General features: G+C 34.6%; 1 protein-coding gene and 1 long non-coding RNA gene across 8 annotated transcripts; one reads left to right on the plus strand and one right to left on the minus strand.

The window, feature by feature from the left end:
* Positions 1-4,512: 4,512 nt before the first annotated feature.
* On the plus strand, positions 4,513-9,589 carry LOC129294116 (aspartic proteinase-like protein 1). Of its 2 annotated transcripts, none has more exons than XM_054932248.1 (9): positions 4,513-5,265; positions 6,081-6,219; positions 6,851-7,092; positions 7,216-7,443; positions 7,561-7,699; positions 7,776-7,946; positions 8,591-8,651; positions 8,894-8,965; positions 9,115-9,589. In XM_054932248.1, exons 1-9 carry the CDS (start codon positions 4,967-4,969, stop codon positions 9,354-9,356), a joined length of 1,593 nt encoding a protein of 530 aa, XP_054788223.1. In that variant the 5' UTR covers positions 4,513-4,966; the 3' UTR covers positions 9,357-9,589. The 2 variants fall into 2 exon arrangements, with proteins under 2 accessions (XP_054788223.1, XP_054788225.1); XM_054932250.1 differs by having other exon boundaries at positions 4,515-5,265; positions 9,121-9,589.
* Positions 9,590-13,872: 4,283 nt separating this feature from the next.
* On the minus strand, positions 13,873-21,613 carry LOC129294083 (uncharacterized). Of its 6 annotated transcripts, none has more exons than XR_008589290.1 (4): positions 16,838-21,613; positions 16,337-16,511; positions 15,935-16,209; positions 13,873-15,865 (listed from the first exon to the last, which is right to left on the minus strand). It is a non-coding gene; the product is annotated as an uncharacterized LOC129294083 (long non-coding RNA). The 6 variants fall into 6 exon arrangements; XR_008589292.1 differs by having other exon boundaries at positions 13,873-15,425; positions 15,788-15,865; positions 16,337-21,613; XR_008589291.1 differs by having other exon boundaries at positions 13,873-15,643; positions 15,788-15,865; positions 16,337-21,613.
* Positions 21,614-22,911: the final 1,298 nt, after the last annotated feature.

Below are 22,911 nucleotides of genomic sequence, written 5' to 3' on the forward strand. Positions count from 1 at the left end.
AATTAAATGACTTAAGTTATTTCAGTAGAATATACTGTACTTAAGCATACTTAATATAATAAATGTAATAGCCAAGATGCCTTCTTTCGCCAGATGCTCTGTCACTTTATTTGACTCCCTCCGACCATGTTTGAACACAACCTCCCATTTCCCCTTAATCATCGATTTCGCCGTCATGGCAATCCCGTAATCGGAATTGTTTTCATTGATCTCGTTCTCCATCAGCGCGAGGGCCTCACTTGAATCAGACTCGACAATGACTTTCTTGAATCCTGTATCCCAAGCTAATTTGACGCCATGAACACAAAGCCCAAATCTCCTCGATGAAGCTATCACCTTCCAGGTAATCCATGCATGAAGCCAACTACAAAAGTGCCATTAGAGTCTCGTAGGATTCCCCCGCAAGCATTTGACTGCACCACGAGGGAAGGCACCATTAACGTTTACCTTTACCTAATTATTGCTAGGTGTCGTCCATCCCACACGAGGGTCCGACGTTGGAGTTAGGAGTCTTTTTACACAGAATGTTCTGAGCCTCTCTTATACTGTTGATCACCGCATGAGATCAGCGTGCCAAAATGGTTTCATTGTTCACCTTCTTGCCTTCAAAAGTAAACATATTACGGCGTCACCAAACCCACCAACTAAACACAGTGAATATCGTTCTCCAGTTATCACCTTCCACATCTGCATGTTTGCTAGATGAAAGGTTCCACCATACCCATATCCATTCAGCTCCATCTTCAAGTCTTCGCCAGCAGGCCGAAGGAGGCACCGGGTTCTTCCATAGCTTCTCTGTATTCTCACAATCACGGAGAACATGGAGAAGAGTCTCAACTTTCTGACCACAACACGGACATACAGATCGCTAGTACTCGTACCGTGTTTGCATCTTGATATATTCGTGAGCAGTCGTCCTCGAGAAACCAACCACATGGATGTTCGACATGTTTGCGGAACTTTCAGACTCCATATTCTGTCCCAAGTCAGATTTGATTGGGAGCCCTTTGTACTTAGCTGTTCATAGGCCGACTTCACTGCTGTAAGTGAACCGCTCCTCTCCCACTCCACTGGTAATCACAGAAGCCTTGTATCCTCTAGGCCATCCTTTGCCTTCTCCCATGTCGCCTTAATCCCTGACCACATATTTGATCCCGGTCTCTTCATCTCAATCTTTGGAAGAATATCATCCCCACGTCTATACTTGTTACAAATGACTGTAATCCCTTGTAGCTCTGGTCACTACACAATTTACAACCTATCAATGGTAAATTCGTGCTTCTAAGATGTACCGGGACTTATTTAATTTTGAATAATTTACCGCATGCATGTCAAAAAATATAAAACTATTTCCATGTAAAGAAATGAAAAGTAATGAAAGCATAATGAATGAGCAAGAAAAATCAGCCAACATAGGCGGTAACCCTTGAATAATGTATGATTCACCCCTCCCCCGACTTTATGTCCATGTTAATTTGACTCTGTTTCATTTAAATCAGCCAAAAACTTAGTGCAACTTTTTAAAAAATACGGGTGTACCTAGAAATAAAATAAATTCATGCTACCGGTGTCAAGTGTGCATTTATTAATTTTGTAAGTCTGTCTCTCTCGCTGTGTGTGTGTGTGTGTGTGTCTATATATTATCATATGAATTCCTGAAAATGTGTTTAATATCATGCCGTGATCGATCCAATCTCCATTACCGGTGATATTTTTCTTTTCAACATGGATGCCAAAGTGCCTCAAGTTACTTACGCTGAAAACAGTCATCATATTGAGCCAAGCCTCACATGTCACTTCTTGTGGATGTGTATCGTCCATGACATGACTTCCATATTTTTTTTTCAGACTTCGAGATATTATTTTAGCAGAATATTATTAAAATCATGGGATATGCGTGGAAGAGTTACGAAGACTTTCAAATATGTATGAATAAAATTCTGTATTTCCGGTGCATGGAGCCAGTCATTATGCTGTGGTTCGATAATTAAGTTAAATTATCTTGAAAGTTAAGCCAAATTGTGAACTAGTGATACTGGTACCTATCAGGCTATCACAGCAGAGAAACTTGTCAAAGTAAAATACATCAATGCCTTTTCTTTTCTTTTCAATCCTTTTGATTGAACATCAATGCTTAATTTTATTTTCATAAAATAATATAAGAAATTGATATATAAATGATAATAAAATTAGGGGTATTAACCCTTCACCCATCCTGATCATGTCGAGACAAATCTTTTCCTATCCAAAAAAAGTGAGATAAGACAAGATAAAAGATTGCTCTTGGGACGTCCCATCCTATATTATATTTATATATATGTATATAATTTTTTTAAAATTAGCACTAAATATAGTAATTATATTAATACAAGAATAAATTATATTAGTTAAACTTTCAGCATCTACAATCCCTACTTAAAATTAAAAAGTCTTGACACTTATAATTTTAATGACACAAAGCAAGCAATACAGGATAATATCTTTATTTGCAACATATTAATTATATTGATAAAATTTATTCTATATTTATATATTTAATAATTTTTATTTACATCATATTTATTACTTTGTTTTCAAAAGAATCAATAGTTTGAAATATTTTTACCAAAAAAGAAGAATAATTTTGGCTTATCTGTTTTTGTTGCTTTTGTAACTTAAGAGTTATTTGTAGTTATTGTCACGATATTGTGTCTTATGTATACTTTATTTATAGTTATAGCTGACTTTAAATCATTGTGATTTGTGTGCCCTATGTTATCTTGATTTTAAATTTAGCAAGTTATATGGTTTAATATTTTAATAAATGTTATTATCTAAATATTTTTCTCATGTTGTTTGCTTTATCGAGATGTTCTGATCTCTTCTCAATCTCATCTTGATTCCTAACAAAATAGGACATGAAAAAAGATATTTTCAATCATTTTTGAAAACGGAACATGAGATAAGAATGTCCTAATCTCGTGAATATCTCTAGATAGAGTTGGAGTCTGAAGTAGACGAATATCATAGACGCTATATGACTTGGGCCGGAGGCCTATTAATGAAACTCGATCTATCCATAAACTAAAGTTGAAAGCATATTAAAAAAAACTCATTAAATCTTAAATCATGACCATTGTTTTATTTTTAATACACAATAAAATTAATAAAGTTAAAAAACAACATGTTAAATAAAACAATTTAAATTATTCAAATAAAATAAGTAAATATAACTGTCACAATCTAAAATAATTTTAATAATTCTCTTCCAATCAATTGTTTTTGAATAGAAACTGGAAACTATATTAACAACCAAACAAAAAAAACAACAACAACAATATCAAGAGTTTACAAGATTAATCAACTTTTCATAACCCACCAACCCGCCTAAATGGAGGTGGAGGATAATTAAAAGTGCAAAAATTACCATGGATATCGTGCGATAAAAATATACAATGATTGCCATTCTCCTTTTTTTGGCCGAAATGATTGCCATTCTCGTAACATAATGCTTTATTGTGTTTCACAAATATAAAAATAAGAATATCATGGGCTGGGCCGTCGCATTGGCTTTCGAATTGCAAGCCTAGGAAACAAGGAATTGATGCTAGTTTTCCATTGGGAGAATTTTAATTAAACCAAAAAAGATGTGATTTAATTATTAATATATTTTTTAAAAAATTAAAATTTTATTCCAACTAAAGAGGATTGAAGAAAAATAATTTTAATAGTAAAAATATAAAAGTATCATTCACTTGTCAAATTTATCCTAAATACAGAATTATTAATTATTAATTTTATTACTTTATTCATTAATTTACTAATATGAATTGTAAATTATATAAATTAATTTGTCAATAATTATACAATATTTAAATATCAATTTTTTAATTATAAACAACAACATTAATTATTAAGTTATTAATTATATTTATTAATTTACTAACATCGGTCGTAAATTATTAAAAATCTTGTCATTTATATTTGATATTAATAAATTAATAATTAAAGTTAAAAAATTTATCATTAATGTTGCTGTTTGTCTGATAAATTAATGTAATTTAAAACTTATATTGACAATTAATAAATAAAATAAAAAATTAATAATTAATAATTTTTCATTTTGAATAAAATTAATAAGAAAAGAGTATTTTTATTTTTTATCAATAAAATTCTTTATATTTCAATCCTCTTCTAAATTTTTTTAAAACTTACCAGTAATTAAAACGTACCTCTAATTCTTAGTTAAAATTCTCCCAATTCCATTTTGTCCAATAAGTTTAATTTGCTTTTGGTATTGAGGAATCGAAATTCGAAAAGCGGAGAGTCACCGCTTTTTCCACTTTTCAAAAAAAAAAAAGAGAAAGAAAAGAAAACAAGAAGAAGAAGAATCCCACCAACTTCAGCATGTCATTTTCTGGGAAAGACACGTGGCATAATCAATTACGTGTTTTCTGGTGGCTTTCTCTCTCTTCAACCGTAACAAACCGCTTCTCCATGGCCATAAATAATGTTATTGTGCACTGGACGCTGCCACCCTGGTGCTGCCAAACCCGTTGCCACTAGTGGCTTTTCAAAATTTGGATTTTTCTTTCACTTTTCGGACCACCCTTCTCGTCTTCGTTTTTCTCAATTATATATAATTCCGATTCCGACTTGCTTCTCCATACCCATCTGCCTTCCCCCCACTCTCCCCGCGCCACGTTCACGGCAGACATTATTGGAAAGCTCGAAGGTGCGCATTGCGCACCCCAACCCTCTCCACTCGGTCATGTCATTTCTTAACTTGCCACCTTACTTTGTTGTGTCATAGTCTCCTCACAGGAAAGCTTCACACTTTCTTGATTCTTCGGACTCTGGCTGCTCCTTCCTGAAATTTCACTGCCCATTTTCGCGCTTCTGTCTCCTCCAAATTGTTTTTCAGATCCAGTTATTTTACTCGAATTTCAATCTTGAGCTGACATTCCTGGAAATAGAGCTAATTCCTATGGCGTTTCGCTTTGTGTTGTGTTTGTTACTAGCGAAAGGTCTGGTGGAGGGTATGTTTGGGCTCACATTTTCTTCCAAGCTGATACACGTATATTCCGACGAGGCCAAGGCCATCTGGGTTTCTAGAAGTAAGAATCTTTCGGCTGAATCGTGGCCCAAGAGGAATAGCTCCGAGTATTTCAGGTTGCTTCTGGGCAGCGATCTGACGAGGCAGAGGATGAAGCTGGGTTCGCAGTATGACTTTCTGTATCCTTCGGAGGGAAGCGAAACACTGTTCTTCGGCGATGACTTATATTGGTGAGTTGTTCGGCCTCTGGTTGGTTTCTGAGAAAATGCTGGAAAGAGAAATCCAAACAATGCTAGAATCTTTAGCTTTATATTTTATTCTACGACGGTATGGAATATCATCGACTGAATCAGTGAATTGAGCTAGTTGTTAAGCTGCACTGATCAAAAAAATTTCCTTTCCCTTTTTCTTTTTGTTTATACAGAACCTTTTTAAGTGTCACTCTGGCTAAATGGATATGCTATCAGAAAACCATTCTCTCCCTCCATCCCTCCCGCCCTCTCACTCAGTCATTCTCATTATAGCTAGTTTTCAACTTTTCATACCCTCTGGCACCTTTTTCTCAGTGCTATATTTTGTTTCGTTGTGAACGTTCGTGGTTTCACATACGGCTATAACTTAACCAGTAGATTTGCCATTTGCAATAGCAGCATGAGATTTTGTTAGAGAAAATAAAACGAAAATTAAGCTCGGCAGTGGCTTATCAATATGTGAAAGCTCCATTGTAACTGAGTTATGACTAATTGACATGCTGATCGTTATCTTTCTGGATATTCGATTGCTAATTTGCTTAAATATTTAAATCACAGCTGGTGTTTTGTGATTTTGTGAAGCACGGAGCCTAGCAATTTTTCAAACAGAAATGGAGTCCTTTATGCTAACAAATATTAAAGGGAATGGCCAAATGGCCCTCAAGGGGCATGCTAAGAAGTCAGTTTTCATTAAATAGTTAAACTATCAAGAAGGGAGGAGCTGGGGGCGGCGCAGAGGATGCTCAAGAAGGCTCACATATATTGACTTATTGCTTGTGGCTGTGGACTTTCAGGTTGCATTACACATGGATTGATATAGGGACTCCGAATGTTTCTTTCCTCGTTGCATTGGATGCTGGAAGCGATCTGCTCTGGGTCCCATGTGATTGCATAGAATGTGCTCCCTTGTCGGCTAATTATTATAATGGGCTAGTAGGTCTATGATATGAACTTCAAATTTTCTCTTTCTTTTTAATTTTGAATCTTGCCTTTGCAATTTAATATACTATTTATTATGTCATTACTGTTATGAACACCATAATGGCTCTAATGACCTCAGAGTCCTTTTCTTTTATAGTACACTATGACCTTGAACGGCTTATCTGTTATGGTAATCGTCTTTATGCCTTAATTCAGATTACTCGCTGGTGCAAGTAATATCAATAACTTTTTACATACACTTGCCTATTATTTTCGATGGCAGAATTTTATAAATTTTTTTTTTTGGAAGTATTTGTTTGTTGGTAGGATCAACCAGCCAAGAATTTGTTATAGCCTCGACAAGGTTAAGAGGGGGGATGCGCACTAGATTTCAAAGAATTTTTTATCTTCAATTAAAATTTCCTTTATATTTGTGAGTTTTTGGTACACGGTTCTGGAAAGACTGCGTCTGTTGTTTATACTCCTTCATAACATGTAGACTCAAAATTTCCAAGGGATATATACTTTATATGATCTTATTTGGATTTAAATAGTTCAGCTGAGAGTGGTAAGAAATTTAGCTGTTAATTTCAGTGATTGATTGGCAGATGCTCCCTTGTAAATGGGGGCATCTCTGATGCAGGATAGAGATCTGAGTGAGTATAGCCCATCATTGTCAAGTACCAGCAGACATCTGCCTTGCAGTCATCAGTTATGCAATCCAGTTGCCACATGCGAAAGTCCTAGGGAAGCCTGTTCTTATAATTCTAAGTACTACTCCGCAAATACCTCAAGTTCAGGACTTCTGATAGAAGACAAACTGCATTTGGAATCACATGGAAAACATGCTGCACAGTCTTCTTTGGATGCCTCAATCATTTTAGGGTATACTTAACTGTCTAAATCTGCCACTTTTTTGGTGTTTTGGGCTTAAAATATTGGGCAAGACTGGGAGCTCGTGATTCTATTCGTACCAGTGCCCAAGATAATTGATATTTTCAAATACAGTTGTGGCAGGAAACAAAGTGGTGAATATTTAGTAGGAGCCGCTCCTGACGGTGTCATGGGGCTGGGACCTGGCAGCATTTCAGTTCCAAGTTTGCTAGCAAAGGCAGGACTTATTAAGGATTCTTTCTCATTTTGCCTTAATGAGAACGATTCTGGAAGAATTCTTTTTGGCGATCAAGGGCATGCTTCCCAACAATATACTCCGTTCTTGCCAATTGATGGGGAATTGTATGTACTGTATAATGTCCTATGAAATGCTTATTGATTTTAGAATCTGGTTAATGTACTTTGCTCCTAAAAATGTTCCTAGTCTAGTTGGCATGCTAAGGATTTTAATTGCTTCAGTGCTGCTTATGTTGTTGGGGTGGAGAGCTTTTGTGTTGGGAGTTCCTATCTCAAGAAAACGGGATTTCAGGCACTCATTGACACTGGCACTTCTTTCACATATCTTCCTGATGAAGTCTATAAATTAGTTGTTTCAGAGGTAATATTTTTTAGGATAATTTTATGGTGCATAATCCTGCATGCTCTAGGCTAAATTTGATCTTCACTGTATGCAGTTTGACAAACATGTAAACGCATCCAGGGTTGTTCTCCGACAATACCCTTGGGAGTACTGCTATAAAGTCAGCTCACATGAGTTGGATAACATCCCAACATTGAAACTGACTTTTTCTAGGAATCAAACTTTTCGAATTCATTATCCAATGTATACTACTCCTTCCAACCAGGTAAGCTGACCTCTCAAACTATATGATTTCTTGGCTTGTACAAAAACTTGTGAACTATAACATTGCTAAAGAACGAAGTTAAAAAATATTAATTCTTGGCTTTTAACTAGGATCTAGGGTTTTGTCTGGTTATAATCCATATATAGTTGCTGTTACCTAGGCATATTTTCAGTACTTCCCTTGGCTGCAAAAAGACCTCGGTTGAAAGAATTAGCTTTGAAATATTTTCACGTAGTTTTTCCAACCTAAAAATTTTCAGTCTATATGGATCTTCTGCCCTGACATTTTAAGTCTTGTGCATAACATCGGTGGATAAGTCTTTTTTCGTTACTATGGAAATTGACATGGTATTCCGGTAAGTGAAAACACTTTACTAATAATTTTCTATTTCAGTAACTGACTAACATACAAACAAACGTCGAGTGCTTTACTTTTGATGCTGGCTGTTCTTGATGATACTTCACTGATTAATTTTGCAAATCTGCCTTGAAACAAGCTTTTGGCTTCTCTTTTCAACTTATCTTGATTTTTGCAGCAGAAAACTGTTTTCAGACAGCATGTCATTTGACTAACAAGTGCTTCTTGTAGAATCTTTTTATTCATCTTATTTATGATTTAAATAAAATCCCAAGTTTCTGGTGCAGGAATATACTATCGCTTGTTTGACTATAGTGCAGACCGACGACGACTATGGTACTATTGGACGTGAGTACTCTGTGCTCTACCTGTAATACGTGAAGCAAACAGCGTCTCCCTCCTTGCCCAGGGTCCTTTATTTTGTTTCATTCTTTGTCATTTGTATGATTTGTTCTTCTTTCTCCCACCCCTCAATCTCTAACAAACATGCACCTGTTAGCATCTGAATGGAAGTGCACAAACACATGCAGTCACACTCTTGTTCTTATAAATGATGGTTGATTGCGTTGGATTGGACTTTTTTGTGGCAGAGAACTTCTTGAAGGGTTATCACATGATTTTTGATAGGGAGAATTTGCGTTTTGGTTGGTCAAGTTCCAATTGTAAGTAGTACCTCTTACTTTAAACATTTATCTCAGAAGAAGTAATATAAGGAAGCTTGTCTTCTTCAGCAAGCTTGATTTTGCCCTGTTTACATGTTCCATTTTCGAGAGTCTCTGTACATGTTTGCTTGATGATAACCACGTGGAAGGTGCAGGTGAAGATAGCACGGGAGATGAAGCAAATTTTACTGCACCATGGCATGGTGGATCACCAAACCCTTTACCAGCCAATCAGCAGCAGAGCATCCCCAATACACATTCTGTGCCACCGGCTTTTGCTGGACCCACTTTGCCCAAACCTGCCGGAGCCCCACTCGGATGCATGACCGCTAGCCATTTTTTAAGTTTACTGTCACTTGTATGTTCCCTTTTGTTCTGGCTATCCAATTAGAAGTCTATCATATTCACCTGTAAATTGTGTTGTCCAGGCTCTCCTTTTCGTAGGATGTGTTGTATCTATTGGGGGTTGGTGAGGGACAGTGTGTTTTCTTCCGGTTTTAGGCCTCTGTAAAAAATTTTATTTCACTATATTATCTTATTCTATGGGTATAAGCTTTTACATCGAAGTATTGCTCTCATGTATAGATGGCTAAGGCAAAACATAATGAACCTAAATCTTGATTATCCGTGCTTTTCTGTGCATGATAGAGGCTAAGCTACGTTATAATGCCCTTTATTCACATATAATATGATCTTGATCATAGATTACTTGTTTGTGTTGACCTTTGCATTAAATTAAAGGAGCAAGCAATTACAAGGAATCATGCTACTTAGTTGCCTTGGAGCTCTGTGTAAGGCAGTTATTTTCCAACTTGTCTTCTCTTTACTAATTTTCTCTCCACTTTTTGTTTTTTGTTTTTTGTTTTTTTGTTTTTTTAGCTTACTATCTCAACTCTCAGATCAGTTTTTGAATGGTTATGGTTCAATATTTCATAAATTTATTATTAAAATGAAAAACTATAAAAGATAAATTAATACATTTAAGATATAACAAAATTGACCTAAATTGCAATTCAAGATTTAAGATTGTAGTTAAAAAATAAAAATTTTATAAAATGTTAAATCCTAACCATTAAAGAATTGATGCGAGTGTTGAGATGGTAAATGGGGAGGAATTGGAGAATAGATAAATGTAAAGAAGCCAATTCAGTGCTTTTTTGGTTTTGCTACGTAATGGAGCCGGGTTTTAAAATTCCAACAGCAGAGGCTGCCCGTAAACATAGAAAGCTAGAGTAGTGCTAATAACCAGTAAACATAGAATAATACAAATATTTACATGCTAACTTCTTAAAGAAATTTTGTCCGTGTCTGTGAAATGTATCAGATGATTACAATTTCCAAGCGTCGAGGCCATTGAATAGTGCTAATAATCAGTACAGCAGATTAGCTGTGGTTCTTGTGCGTTAGGATACAAAGAAACTTGATATTGACCACTTGTTCTGCTTACAAATCTAGAACAGAAAATGTACTATAATGACCAGAAACTCGTTCAATTTAAAGCGATTTTTCAATTTTGCGTTATGACTCCTATCTTGAATCCTTGCCCGCCATATCAAGATAGTACAGACTAGAATTTAAAGAACTGTTACTTCCCCTCTAAACGTATCATTTCCGTACGGTTCGAGCTAAGTTGCGCGTACAATGAAACGCGCGTGTTGGATTTCAAACTACTATTACGTGGATTTTGCAGCGAATGCCAAATCCCTTGGCTACTGTCTGCATGACACAATCCACTCTTTGTCATAACGTCGGAGGATCTAAGGGTAGTTTGAACATTGTACCTGCGTTGACTCCGAAACTTCATAAATTCACACGCCATCATAATACTGTTACTTTACTATTAATATATTATTATTGCATAATGAGTATAACTAAGGCCCCTCTAGATATAGTGGAAGAATTTTTGATAGGATTAAAATTAAAATTAAAATTAAAATTAAATTAGATTATAAAAGTTTGTTTGATATAGATATAAAATTCTGATATAATTTTAATAATTATATATATTTAAAATAACATAAATATCAAAATGCATCTTGCTAAAAAAAAGTCGCAGCACACCTCTCCTCCCACTAGCCACGAGTTCAACGTTCATCTGTAAATCTGCTTCAACAACCTCAACCCACATACAAGATTTTGATATAAATCACAAGATTTGCGAGATTTTTTAAAAACATAAACAATATTGGAGAGATTTTAGATTTGCAAGAGGCATATCAACCCATCTTTTCCTCATCCTCAAGTCGCTACAGATCTACTTTTGGAATGCCATGGAGGGACAGGGGAAGAGAGAGAGGGAAAGGGGGGAGAGAGAGAGAGAGGAAGGGGGAAGAAGGAGATGTCGTGAGTGGTGGCCAGTGGACAAGAGCCTCCACAAGCTCGAGCACTTGCAGATAAGCAACGCCGTCTTGGGTGAGCGCTGCCATGACCGACTATGATCTCTTCTCCATCCTCAAGTCGCTACAGATCTACTTCTCGAATGCCATGGAGGAAGAGGGGGAGAGAGAGGGAGGGAGGGGGAAGAGGGAGATGTCGAGGGCAGTGGCCAGTGGACAGGAGCCTCCATGAGGTCGACCAACTGCAGATGAGCAATGCGCTCTTGGGTGAGCGTTGCCATGATCGACAATGACACCTGCCTCGACGGGTTGAGCCCTATCCATGACTTTGTTGTTCGCGAGATAAAGCACAAGATCAACCAAGTGTCGCAGGTCACCTGCAACTCCTTCTATATGATCGACGACGAAAAATGGGAGCAAATAATGGGGAGGTAGAGACATCTCAAAACAACAATTATGTGAAATTGGACCGATTTCATGGTGATAAAGATGGAATTGAATTCCAGCAATTTTGCTGGAATTGTAATTCGCAAGAATCTCAACTCTAGACTATCAAACACTTAAACTTAGATTATGTTTCCATTTTTATTTTTAAATTCATGATTCATAGATATCAAATGAGGCTTGATTGTTAATGGTCGAGCTTTGAGATCAAAATTAGTAATAAGAAACAAGCAAGATATTTGAATGGCTATCAAGTTATATATTAGACATCTTTTTGAAACACAATTTAATTTACTTTATAAATTATTAATTAATAAAATTATTTTATTTTAAATTAAAATTTTTAAATTATTCTTAAAAAGTAAGAGATAGTAAAAAAATAATATTATATATTTTTTTATTTTTTATTTTTTATTTAAGGATTATGTGTACAATTTCATTTGCTTTTTATTCATCATACTTTCATTAAACTTGTACCGATAAGATTAGTAAAAATAATTTATAAATGAGATAAAAGAGTATCTTATAATTCATTGTTCTCTGTCTCATGTTTATTGTGGAATGGACCTAGAAGTTTGGAACCGTTGTGCATTAAAACATTTAAAAAGACGTCCTCCTAATTTGATTGGGATTAAATTTCCTTCTTTTAATCCTTTGACGGCGATCTAAATTACAATTTTGTGATGCCTTCTCTGTCAACAATAGATTTCCCTTATCTCGTTATAAATTACAAACATATAAAGAAATGAAATTGCTTTGATAAAGAAATGAAGGGGACAACCTCATTTTCATAGATATGTCACCAATGAAATTGGTACTACAAATTAAAATGCCCAAAGACGGTTCTTTTCAATCCTTACCAAACCCACTGTTGCGATTTTGTTTATATTCTTAACATGTCTTTCCTTGCACCATGCTCCTTCAATTCAATTCAATATATAAGTTACTTTTTCATAATTTAATTTACTTTATAAATTATTTATTGATAAAATTATTTTGTTTTAAATTAAAATTTTTAAATTACTCTTAAAAAGTAAGAGAGAGAAAGACAGAAAAAATAATATTATATAATTGACTTATTTTTTACTTTTTACTTGAGAGTTATGTTTAAAATTTTACTTACTTTTATTCATTATATTTTTATTGTATTGGTATTGATGAGATTGATAAAAATAATTTATAAATAAGATAAAAAAAGTATTTTTTTCTTCTCTCTCTCTCTTCATTTTGTTGTGACGCGCTAACCACGAGTCCACAACCACTCCAATGGCCAAAACATAGCTTGACAAGTGGTCAAAATTTAGAGGTATAATTTAAATTTACAAGTCTTATAATGTATAACTAGCTCTATATTGAAATTTCAGGGATTCACATTTAGTGTTTATCAAGAGATGAGCACTATAATATTTATCATCTTTGATAAAATTTAAATTATTTTACATTTATTAAAATAAAAAATAATAAAAAGTATTTAAAATTTTTATTTGTCTGCTTTTTACCAATTGAAAAGGTATAGATTTAATTTGAATAATTTAAATTTAATATTAAATTTACTCGAGGCAACCCAGATTTAAAACTTTTAACTTACATTTTCTTTTAAATTTTTTAAAAGTTAGAGTTAAGCTTTTTTTTAATATTTTATTTATAAAAAAATATAAAAATTTAATATTAAATCTGAACTATTTAGAATATATTTAGATAATTAATTTATAAATATTTTAATATTAAATTAGCTTTTCAAATTAAATATGCACTGCCTATATTCATGATAAATATATTTATTAAAAAAGTTATAAATTTATATTTTACAAGTATAAAAAAGGTTAAATTTAGATTATTTAAATTAAAAATCTCAATGATTTATATCTTTTCAGGGTGATTACCACAGGACCCAATTTCAGGTGCCCACTGACTTTCCTCTCAGATTTCGTCTGTGTGTATGTATATATATATTGAGTAAATGGGCAATTTCATTACTCATAAGAACACTGTACAATTAAAGGCAAAATAGGGGAAAGCAAAGAACTACAGGCTATCCGTCAGAAAATTAAATCAGAGATTTCAATCAGATTTCGTGTACTTGAAGCGTTGAACTACTACTCCCTTTAACTCGTTGATTGCTGAAATGTTGACGAGACCTGGGTACCATTTTATTTTTCTTTTTGAAGAATGGCAGAATTTAACAATGCTTATCTCTTAAAATAGAGTTATTTTTTAATTTAATTCTGTTTTTACTGGCCTGAAAAATCTCTACGTGGAAATGTTAATTAATTTGGATTCAATTTTCAATTTTCATCTTATTAACCTCACACTTTAATTTCATCGCAATTATTAAAAAAGAAATCGAAATGTTGAATTTGGAGGCAAAACCATTAGACATGGGCATTGGGAGACGGACGGTTTATTCAAGAGGATGCTAAGATGACAGTTAGAGGAGCTCGTATATACGTCTAGGGGCGCATGGGAGCAAACATTCATCATCAGCCTAGTACTTGAGGAGGTTTTCGTCTTTTAAAAATAACTAGATTAGCTCCCGGGTGCTGCACAAGTTTTACATGACACAATTATATGAAGAATCTAAGGCATCTACAATTAGAATATGGGGCACATCCATAAAAATGTCCCCTTCTTTATTTCTTTTGATAATATTTAAATGTTAGTATTTTCACTTTAATGTTTAAATGATTTTTCAATGTCAAGTTGCTCATTTCTTTTGTTTCCATAACTCCATTTAAGAAATTGTCCAAAAAATCTATTTTTTTTAATATCTAGCTTTTATGATAATATTTATTTATATATTTTCAACATAATTTTTCCAACAATGCTTCCTCTAAATTTTTCTTACAATTCTGATAGTTAGATGTAATTATTTAATTTTTTTTATTTGAAATGTGTCCATAATTAAGTTTTTAAACAATTTTCTATTTAACATACATGATGGCAATGGAATAATGTTTTTCTTCAAGACGTAGGAAATAAATTCAGGAAAATGTAACCTCACCATATCATTATAGGAAAGAAATATTTATTTACTCATCTCTGAAGATATTTTTTCCTTCATCTAGATTATCTTATCAGGGAGCTGAAATAATCATATTATGATGTTAATTTAAGCATTAACCATGCTCGTATTCCAGTTGAGAAACCAATACTTGGAAACTAAGCAAGTTGGTAGAATACAGTAGTTGACAGGATTAAACACTATGCATTTCTCTTACACGTCCATTCTAAAAACATTCACGGTGGAGCTCTTCAGATAAATTTGTTGTTTTGGTTTTCCCCCTTTATTTAATCTCATGTTTAGGGAGCCATTTTTTGAGAAAACACGTTACCTATTCTCCTTGTCGGTGTTGGAATCAAATGGACACACCCATTGTTTTCTCAATGAATCACGCACCGAAGTTAGAATAGCAATGTCTATTATTCAAGTTTACGAAATCATGCATGAATCAGACCTGAGTCAGATATTTTATCTCAACTATATTCTTATGGATAGAGAGGTAATAGCATACAACAATGATTTTAATGTATGAATTATTTCATTCTAACCAAAAAAAAAAAAAAGATTTATCTTCTAGGTAGTTGTATTATATCTGTTATCTTTAACATGCAGAAATATGAAAATATGCAAAAATACAAAAATACCTGGAATCACTTATATCAAGCAATGTGCTCTGGTACTTTGTTTCCAAGAACCAATGCAATTTCCAAATAAGCATTATATTAAATAAAGAGAGAGAAATGTTAGCAGCCAAACACAAATATTAAGGAAAACTATTTCAACCTGCTAAAAGGCTGCAATTTCGCACATATGAATTTTAGAAATCATTTTGGAATCAATAAAAGTTTTGTCAACTGAATCCAGGCCAGAGTTTATGATAAACATTTGGCAAAGATTCTGCATCATAAATCAAAGACAAATTATTCGTCAATTAGATCATAACAGATGCTCATCAACCAAATTTTCTAAAAAAGCTAGTATCAATCTCCAATTTAAAAAATCCAAAAATGTACAGCAAGAAATTAAAGTGGGATTGCTTACCTCAGGGTAATTATCTCCATCAATCTTTTGTAATCCCATTATAAGTTACCCGGCAGACTTTGTAAAGTTCTCCAAGCCCTGATAATAGATGTCATAAGAAATAATTTCACATGCAACTTTAACATGGAATAATTGTTGGAAACTTACCATGCCTTGAACATCTAAGATTGTGGTGCTTGAATCTATATGCCTCTTGGCAACAATAGCGTAGGCATGCAGGAAACTTAATTGCAAAGATTTTCTCACACTCTTGGACATGGTACTTTACACATATATCCAAAGATGTCACTTGCATAAGTTTATTTGTTTGGATCAACCTTTCTAAGTCTTTCAACATAAAGTGGTCTTCCCTCCTTAACAACACCATGATGACCAGAAGGGTAATACTCCAGAACATCATTTAACTCCTTGTACTCAAAATCCTAATTAAAACAAAACATTAAACATGAAGGGTGTATAAAATATCAAGCACTCAAAGTTCGTGTCTTATCCCCTAAATTTTTATAAGCGGAAGTCAAGTAAATATTTTGCACATAATGTCTATATTACCTCCATAATAGTGTCACCACCAAAATCTTTCATCCATCTGAGAGCTTGAATTTGGAAGGCGTATTAATTGCTTTCTTTTCAAAAGAACCATTTCTTATCCGTCATTCATCTCGTGAGTTCTCAAAATCAGATCTCCTATCCCATTTTTCATCACTTCCAGAGAATCCCTCAACGCCTAGAAGCATTATACTAACATAGAATAAAATGTATGAAACAAATCATTTTGAAACAGTATGAAGCAAATCTTCATATTTCCTTTTCGAATGCTGACATCAAATCAAACTCATGTCCTGAAATGGATCTTAATTCACAAGCAACTGAGGGTTGACAGCATCAACAGAACTTTCTTAAAACTAATTTATAACCAAAACAAAAAAGAATTCATAAGATATTCAATGAAGCAACTATTTCATTTAACAAAATTGCAAGATGACATTATTATGATCCAACACTTTAGAACATTGAATGAGAAAAAAGAAGAAGCCGAGAAAATTCCTCAACCTTTTGATGGTGTTTCTTGCCATGATTGGCACTGGAAACTTGATGACTACTTTTTTCTTTCCTTTTATCCTTGTCTTTATCTTTGCTTCGGTCTTTATGACGACACTTGTGCTTCTTATGCTCCTTGTCCTTCTCTTTGTCCCTGTTCTTATGCTTGTTATGCCTTTTCTCCTTGTCTTCAGACTAACTTTTTCTCCTTGTCCTTCTCAGTAAAGGCTTATTATTGTCAGTGTGCCCCTATGATTTAGTGATATTTCAAAGTAGGCATTTTCTTAACAAAATGTAAGTGCATTAATTGTGAGGGATCATAACCACAAGCTACCCCACCATAAACAAAATGACATGCCTTTGCTGATCCCGTTGCTTCCTCCTGCCAGATCAATCACTATTCACCACTCCTCCCAATATGCATGAAATTGATGATTTCCGATGATCAAACCCAATAACACTAAGTTAGTAGAGGTGATTAAATCAACATGCAATATGCAATTTCTAACAACTAAGAGAGGAAAGAAAAAATCATCAACATTGCCTCAACAATTCCAAAATGATAAAACAAAAAGACTTACCAGTGCAACTTTGTCCAGGAGACTAACTTCCAGCACAATGTTCCATGCGATTAATAGCATCTAGCACATGTTCCAACAAAATTGCAAATGAACTTCGTCTGCTAAATTATTGAGTTAAAAAAGAAGAAGAATGATTCATACAGTTCGTAGCTTTCACAATGTTCCTGATGCATGAAAAGGACAGACAGATCCATAGGACCTGCTGTGAGTATTTTGTCCCGCATTGAAACGGAATTTTCAAGTGCAGTTGGCGGATCCATGGGATTTTGTTTAAATTAAACATGAAAGCTTAGCAGTTGAGCAACATAATCTATTAAAACATAGTAAAGCGAGTTGAAATCTGTTTTTTCAAAGACAGGTCTTGAACTTTGGGTTCCCCCCTTCTGAACATATGTATTAAAGCAAGAAAGAGACAATGAAAAAAGACTAGGGATTTAAATGAAACAAGAGAGACGAAGGAAGCAGAATACATACCAGTTCACATGATTTAGAAACAGAAACCTCTGCAAGATTTAGAAATCTTCTCCAAATGCTACACCAGAGAATAGCCACTAAGAGTTCCATCACCAATAACCATATCCTGATTACCATCCCCACTCATCGATTTGGATATTACCATTGTTCATTTCTTCACCCTCGATATCACATTCTTTAGATTTGCCAAATAAAGCTCACCACCGAACTCAATTTCAAAACAACTTTTGCTCAGCATTTGCTCAAATAGAAAATTGTGTAAAATCGTAATAAGCAGCCGCAAATACCAAAGTAAGTGAAAAAAAGAAGAAGAAGAAACATAGAGTCGGAATCATCACTGTTCGTCCTGAGTGCCAAAGGAAATGGGATAGAGTGGCTTTACCTCGTTAAATGGCTCCAACGGCTGTCGCTGATGAAGATAAGGTCCAATTGGTGTGGGTGTTGGAAAGACGATAAGGGATGAGAAAATAACAAGAGAAAGTGTAGAGATTAAGGAGGTTTCAGGCGATCGTGAACATGGGGAAACCAAATAACTTCAGAATAAAGAGATCGGAAATACACTTGTGAAATATCAAAAATGGAAAACAGATGGCCAATATAACTTTAATCATTAACCTGCGCTCTCATTCTGGCATGGATTCACAAGACACCTCTGTAAATGCTCCCAAGAAAATCGCAATGCATTAATATCAAATTTGAAAATTGGAGGGAGTGGGCACAGCACATAAAACCATAAAAAGGATGGGAAAATATTCAATGAAACGAACGAATCACAAAGCACAATTAACCTTAAACCAAGCTCGATAACTAAAAATTTGAAAATTGAAAATAAAACCCCTGATAACTGGACACAGTTAACATTGAATATGGATGAAAGCAAATAAGCGGGATATATGCAAATTGAATTTGAAAGAGAGATATTGAAAAAAAAAATTAAAGTAGAGTGACCAATGAGATTCAAGGATTTTTGAATCAATCAACTTCTTTAATTCACAAGATTTTATATTATGTAATTGATTGATTGATTGATAATTAATTTTTTTTAATTTAAAAAGAACATACAAATCAAAAAAGATTACAACTGATAAGAGTTACGCCTGATCACTTTTATCATTCATTGCCTCTTGAATTGGGGGTGGTGAATGACCAAAGAAACAAAAATTGACTTCTAACTTATGAGATAGTCTAACTAAGAATTCTGAATACAAATTAGACTCTCTCTATATGTGCTCAATAGATAAGATCCAATTCTTATGGTACAAAAGCATAACATCTTCAATGATATGTTTAAGAGCTAGATTAGGATCAGGATAGAGTAAACACAAGCACAGAATACTAATTTCTTGTCATCACTATAGCGTACTCCTTTCAATTCTATTTATAATCATTTCTACCAATCTCATTATTACCAATACAACAAGAATATAAAAAATAAAAGCAAGTGAAATTTTAATATAACCCTTAAATAACAAGCAAACAAATAATATAATATTATTTTTTATCTTTTTTTTTTACTTTTCAATGGTAATTTAAAAATTTTAACTTAAAATATAACAATCACATCAATTAATGATTTATAAAGTAGATTAAATTATGTTTTTAGAAAGTGATTAATATGAGTATTTTGATAAACAAAAAATGCAGAGCATGGGAGGAGCTGAGCTCAAGGCCAAGTGCCTTCTTCTTGCTTGTCACCGTCCTGTCCTTTCTTTCATGTGTTACGCATACGTATTTGTATGATTATCGTTGTTCACTACTGTTAACATGTTGCTGCTATTTTAAACGAGAAAGCTGCTAGCTAGATTACTTCGTCCACCATTTTCTATAGTTCTAGCTACCCTGGTCTGTTCATAAATCTTCCATGCTAGCTGCTACTAATTTGCGAATCGAGAGAGAAGGAAATGGGTGTTCAAGGCACTTTGGAGTACTTGTCGGATTTACTCAGCAGCGCCAAGAAGAAGAAAAAGAAGCAAACCCAGGTCGTATGTCACGGGCTGAGAGTCTGGCGCAGCACATGGCGCCCGTGCGGCGTCCTGGAGGACCCCATAATCCTCAGGACAAGCCTTACCACAAACGAATCACACTGGTTTAGCCCTGCCATAGGCTCATCAGGGAGGCAGCACTAGCCCCCGACCAGTTGTGCACTTAGCCCAAAGACTAAGGCAGAACGCACCCAATGCCAATGTTGCCCCCTTTACCCATATTGTGTGAGGCTAACCAGCGAATCATTCATTACATTGGTCTCTACACGATCACGAAAATATCATCCGTGACATTCTCCCACACCCAATCTAGCACTCCCTCGTGCTAGGGGAGAAAGACTCTGCCCAAGGATCACACGTACAGTACTGCCACAAACACATCAGCTTACTGCTGAATGGCCACCCGAGTCCTGCACTCTTCGAACCCATTAGCACCCGCGAGCCAACAGGAGTGGAGTCAACCACGGCTAACTTTCCTGCCCGAGTCCTTATTTTTAGACCTACCTACACCTCGCAGGCCTTCTGGAGCGGTGCCGAGATCAACTAGTCCCAACGTGGGACTCTACAGGCACACAGCAATAAAGTACGTCCCGCTCTGATACCACTCTGTCACGGGCTGAGAGTTTGGCGCAGCACACGGCACCTGTGCAGCGTCCTGGAGGACCCCATAATTCTCAGGACAAGCCTTACCACAAACGAATCACACTGGTTTCGCCCTGCCATGGGCTCATCAGGGAGGCGGCACTAGCCCCCGACCAGTTGTGCACTTAGCCCGAAGACTAGGGCAGAACGCACCCAATGCCAATGTCGCCTCCTTTACCCATATTATGCGAGGCTAAGCAGCGGATCATTCATTATATTGGTCTCTACACGGTCACAAAAATATCATCCGTGACACGTAGCTCTCAATATCAGAATGGACTGTGAAGGCTGTGCACGCAAAGTGAAGCATGTTCTCTCCATGCCTCAATAGTTTGAATTTCCCCTTCAATATTTTGCAATGATGTTTTTGCATCAACTTGGTGTTTGTGAATTGCGTGCAGAAGCTAAGTTGGTGGAGGTAGACCTGAAGAAATAGAAAGCGATAGTGACGGGATATGTGGACGTAAAGGAAGTGCTGAAGGCTGCTGAACCGACGACGAAGAAGATAGTGTAGTGGCCCTATGTTCCATTCAATCTGGTGGCTCATCCTTACGTAGCTCAGGCCTATGATAAGAAGGCACCTCCTAATATGGTCGAGAGAGTTCCTAATCAGCCACCATATCTGAGACCAACATGCATGGACGACAAATACACCATATTGTTCAGCGATGATAACCCAAATGCTTACTCCATCATGTAAGGAAATGCACACTTGCACCTTCATGTAAAATGGTTGCTTAATTCTAAGCGAGGTTCTTGAAAACCATTGACTTACAAGTAGAAAGTGAAAAACCGTGTTGCTTTGTATAAAATTTAACTGAACACTAGATTGACATTAATAAATTGAATTTGCTTATGCGTACTCGCCCATCTGACTCCAGCACTGGGATAAGATATGGTAATTACAATTACATACTCATGACAAAATATCTTTTTTCTAATATAGAGGCTTAAAATTACCTCTCACTTGAATAGAGCAATTAAGGTGCTCTCAAAACTTTTTTTGTTTTTGCTTTTTAAAAATAGAAACATCTTAGAACTTTTTTTATTTTTTTATTTTTAAAACATATATTACATAACCACCATTATGCTACATCCAATTTCTATTATAGAACATCTTTTAGTATAATTATTTAATATTTAATCCTTGATATAAAACATTTGGTGGGGTTTTACATTTTTTTTTCAACATTTCTCTTACTTGAATTCATTAACTATGAATGATAATGTAATATAGATTTGAATTTTTTTTATTTAAATAAGAGTGGAATCAAAAATTTATTATAATTTTTGGACAAAGCTAATGACTTAATCACATTTCTTTAGATTTGATAAAATAGTTAAAAATGTCTTATAATAAAGATTAAAAGAAGTAGGTCATTACCATTTACCATTACCAACTATCACTATAGGTCCCTTTTTAATTTTAAAATTGTTTTCAAATAACATAATCAAACAAATTTTCATTTTATCTTTTTTAGAAAAAACAAAGTTTAAAAATTAATTTACAAAATAATTTTAAAAATAAAAAATGAAAACAAAACCAAACAATTTTTTTAAGTTATTATAAAATTTTAAATTTTTTTTCTATCTCTTACATAGAGAGACCTTAGACGGATATACTATATAAAGTAAAACATATTTGGTTGGACTAATTGACAGTAAAACATATTGCAATGGTAAATTGGTAATATTTATTACACTTTTGGGGGGGGGGGTAATAGACATTCATAAGGGAGAGGCTATAAATGTTCATCGCGCACATGCAATCTCCCGGAAAATATTCATTTCTGTGAAAAAATATAAATTGTCCTTAACTTTTTTTGTTTGTGCCCCAACATCTTTGGAATCCAGACATTCTCCCTCCCTCCATGGAACTTGACTTCTCTTCATCTTTTTTTTTTTTTGCTTTCCATCTCAATCATTGAATCTATTTTTAAATGGATGAGATTTGATATTTTATAAAATTATTATTATTATAAAAATAATCAGAAATTTTAATCTTCCAAAAAACTCCGCCTATGTTTATAGCCGGTTCTAAACCCGGGTAAAGGAGGAGGGTTGTGTTAGGCCATCAACAGCCAATGTAAAACTTTGTTGAATCTATCATGAACATGGACAATAGACGTTATAATGTTAATGCTAGGTCGTTGCCCGTAAGTAACACGCTGCATGGCTCGAGTACAGTGATAAGTGAGTTAGAGCCGCTGCATCGGCGCCCGGATGTAATGTTAAATGAGCAAGGGTTACCGTGTCATTCTGGACGCACGCGGCTAAAGAAGTTAGTCCATAAGAGCAAAATTAGATTTGGTACTTGGAATGTTGGGACATTAAATTGTGAATCTATAGAGATTGTAGAGGTTATGATTCAAAGAAAAATCAATATCCTTTGCCTGCAAGAAACAAA

This window comes from Prosopis cineraria, unplaced genomic scaffold (assembly GCF_029017545.1).
Source record: "Prosopis cineraria cultivar Desert tree isolate PC_DT_omini unplaced genomic scaffold, ASM2901754v1 PC15, whole genome shotgun sequence".
NCBI lineage: Eukaryota > Viridiplantae > Streptophyta > Magnoliopsida > Fabales > Fabaceae > Prosopis > Prosopis cineraria.

What these genes read in the sequence shown, in the direction of transcription:
- LOC129294116 (XM_054932248.1), top strand. Translation starts at nt 4,967, where the DNA reads ATGGCGTTTCGCTTTGTGTTGTGTTTGTTACTAGCGAAAGGTCTGGTG. An exon ending in ATAAATTAGTTGTTTCAGAG is followed by an intron (nt 7,700 to 7,775) that starts GTAATATTTTTT and finishes CACTGTATGCAG; the next exon opens with TTTGACAAACATGTAAACGC. An exon ending in TGGTTGGTCAAGTTCCAATT is followed by an intron (nt 8,966 to 9,114) that starts GTAAGTAGTACC and finishes ACCACGTGGAAG; the next exon opens with GTGCAGGTGAAGATAGCACG.